At 36.7% G+C, this 2760-nt stretch overlaps 1 protein-coding gene across 1 annotated transcript; it reads left to right on the top strand.

Moving 5' to 3' along the window:
* The first annotated feature begins 1864 nt into the window (after positions 1–1864).
* On the top strand, positions 1865–2680 carry LOC117181224. The gene has a single exon (XM_033373788.1). The coding sequence runs from the start codon at positions 1865–1867 to the stop codon at positions 2678–2680; it is 816 nt and encodes a 271-aa protein (XP_033229679.1).
* Positions 2681–2760: the final 80 nt, after the last annotated feature.

Here is a 2760-nt window from a genome sequence, read left to right as displayed (position 1 = left end):
TACACACGTAAGGTTGCTTTACTTATTCTCTTATATTTATGTTATGACATAATCAGTATTACTAAAATAAAAGTCGCACACAATATCTCACCTTTACGGCTGCTTGTAAGTCAAAGGATTACTGTAGAATTGAATCTTTAATGATTAAGCTGATTATTTACTTATCAGTTAAATTTAAATTGTTTAAATAATTTCTAGATCATTATTGCTAGTAACTCTGCATCATTTTTCAAATCATTATGTCTACTCAAAGGCTAGAGCGCTCTATACGTCGGATGAAAAAAAGACCATAGGATATTTTTCTGAAAGTCAATTTCTGCAAATTGAAGAAGCTTATCTTGCAGCTCTCGATTATTTAAATTCAAAGTTGCATACTTTTGTCTCAAATGTTGCGGTAGAAGCTAAACAATCGACGCAAGAAAACGTTAATCAGCAAAATTATACTATTCCCAAATTACCTAAAATTACGTTGCCTGAATTTTCAGGCAATTATGTTGACTGGAAAAATTTTCGTTATCTGTTTGAGGCGTTAATTGTTAATAATATGTCTTTATCTAATGTGTCACGTTTACACTATCTGAAATCTTTGTTAGTAGGTGATGCTAGTCATGTCATTAAACATGTGACAGTGACCGATGCGAATTTCACTGCTGCTTGGGAGACAATTAAAATTCGCTAAGATAATAAACGCGCTCTAATCAATGCTCATTTGCAAGAAATCGCGACTATACCGAATGTATCTAACAATTCTGTGGTGGAATTAAGGGTGTTACGTGATTCTACAAATGAAGTGCTGACATGCTTAAAAAATTTAAATCGACCAACTCAGCATTGGGTTGATGTTATGGTGTTTTGGACAGTGCGTAAATTAGATATGTCATCTTTGAAGGAATGGGAGATGCACTTGGTATCTGAAACTGACTATCCTACTTTCAAAAAATTAGATGATTTTTTAGCAACACGCGTTCGGACTTTAGAAGAAATTCAGTTATCAAAAGGTAATCTACCAGAAAAGGGTAAAATTAACAAAGGACAATCAGTCAAAGGTCACAATGCCTCTACCAATTCAAAATGCTTAATGTGTAAAGAAAATCATCACTTATTTAAATGTAAACAATTAAGAGAATTATCTATTGATCAACGCAAGGAACTCGTGTTACGTCATCACTGTTGTTTCAATTGTCTGACACCAGGTCATAAACCTTACAACTGTTCTAGCAAGTATACTTGTGGTAAGTGCCATCGTAAACATAACACATTGCTACATATTGAATTTAAATCTAATTCTAATTCTATTGCTACAACGCCGGCGTTGACTTCCGCCAACACTCTTGCAATCAGTTCTCCAGTGGCCATAACTAGCAATACGGGCTTAGTAATAAATGAAATATTGGATAGCCCTCCGCTAACAATACAGGGAGCCCATCATACGAATCTCAATGACGCTACAGTTTATTTTTTGAATAATAAACGCGATCTTTCACGCTCTACTTTGCTCGCAACCGCCATAGTAAACATACGAGCTGATAATGGCCGGGTTCATGCCTGTAGAGTTCTACTTGATCAGGGCTCGGAATGTTGTTTTTTATCTGCAAGATTAGTGAAAATTTTGAATACGAAGGTTCAAAGGGTGAATGCTTTAGTTTACGGTGTAGGAGGTGAGATGATGGGTGCCGCTAAAAAGTTAGCTCAAGTAGTACTCTTACCAAAGAGAGGTGTGATCGAACCTGTATTTATGCAAGCTTTAGTGTTATAGCATTTAACGTCTTACACCCCACCTGTAAGACCGGGGGGAGGAGTTGAAAAGTAATTAAAAGAACTTTCCTTAGCAGACCCTGATCCATTTAGCTCAGAAGTCATTAATATGATTCTAGGAGCAGATATATTTGGATCATGTCTCTTACCAGGGCTTAAACAGGGTACTCTAGGCTCTCTTACAGCGCAGGATACTATTTTCGGATGGATCCTCTCTGGGCCGGTTCTTAAGTCAAACCGCAGCTGGTCTTTACCAGTAACAGCGCATCAAAGTATAACCGAGGAAGTCCTTCACGATGATTTGCTTAGGTTCTGGGAAATGGAGGAACCAACCTCCAGATCCCTTTTGACTGCTGATGAGATGAGTTGTGAGCAGCATTTTGTGTCGACTCATCATGGTTTAGCATCAGGAAGGTATATGGTACGCTTGCCCTTTAAGAATGGACCTCCGATAGATATAGGCAGTTCCTTAAATAGAGCAAAGTTAGTTTTGAAAAGAGTATATGCTCGCTTGCTTAAGGATTCGCCTTTATTTTCTCAATACACGGTGTTTTTAACCGAATATGAACAGTTAGGTCATATGGAACACGTTCAGCAGTTTTCTGAAGTTGATTCTCCTCAAACAGTTTATTTGCCCCATTATCCTATCCTTAAGGATGATAGTTCGACTACTCGTTTAAGAGTAGTATTCAATGCCTCAAGTTTGACGATCAATAACACATCCTTGAATTCGCATTTTTATATCGGGCCTAAAACTCTTACGGATTTAGTTTCCATTATAATACGCTGGCAATCCCATCGCTTTGTGTTTGTCGCCGACGTTTATACTAATAATTGTTGTAATTATGAAGCGCCTATAAATTTCATCCAACTAATATCTTTGGATTCACGGATTCAAGAGGAAAATAACTGTAAGGAAAAATAGCTTTATTTTGGGAATAAGATATAAAAATCAATTTTATTGGTATATGATCGACGAGTTTCATTTTTCACAAAGTTTCACTT

The sequence above is a fragment of the Belonocnema kinseyi genome, chromosome 10 (assembly GCF_010883055.1).
Source record: "Belonocnema kinseyi isolate 2016_QV_RU_SX_M_011 chromosome 10, B_treatae_v1, whole genome shotgun sequence".
Taxonomy (NCBI): Eukaryota; Metazoa; Arthropoda; class Insecta; order Hymenoptera; family Cynipidae; genus Belonocnema; species Belonocnema kinseyi.
This window is presented reverse-complemented; position numbering and strand designations above follow the sequence as displayed.

What these genes read in the sequence shown, in the direction of transcription:
- LOC117181224 (XM_033373788.1), top strand. Translation starts at nt 1,865, where the DNA reads ATGATTCTAGGAGCAGATATATTTGGATCATGTCTCTTACCAGGGCTT.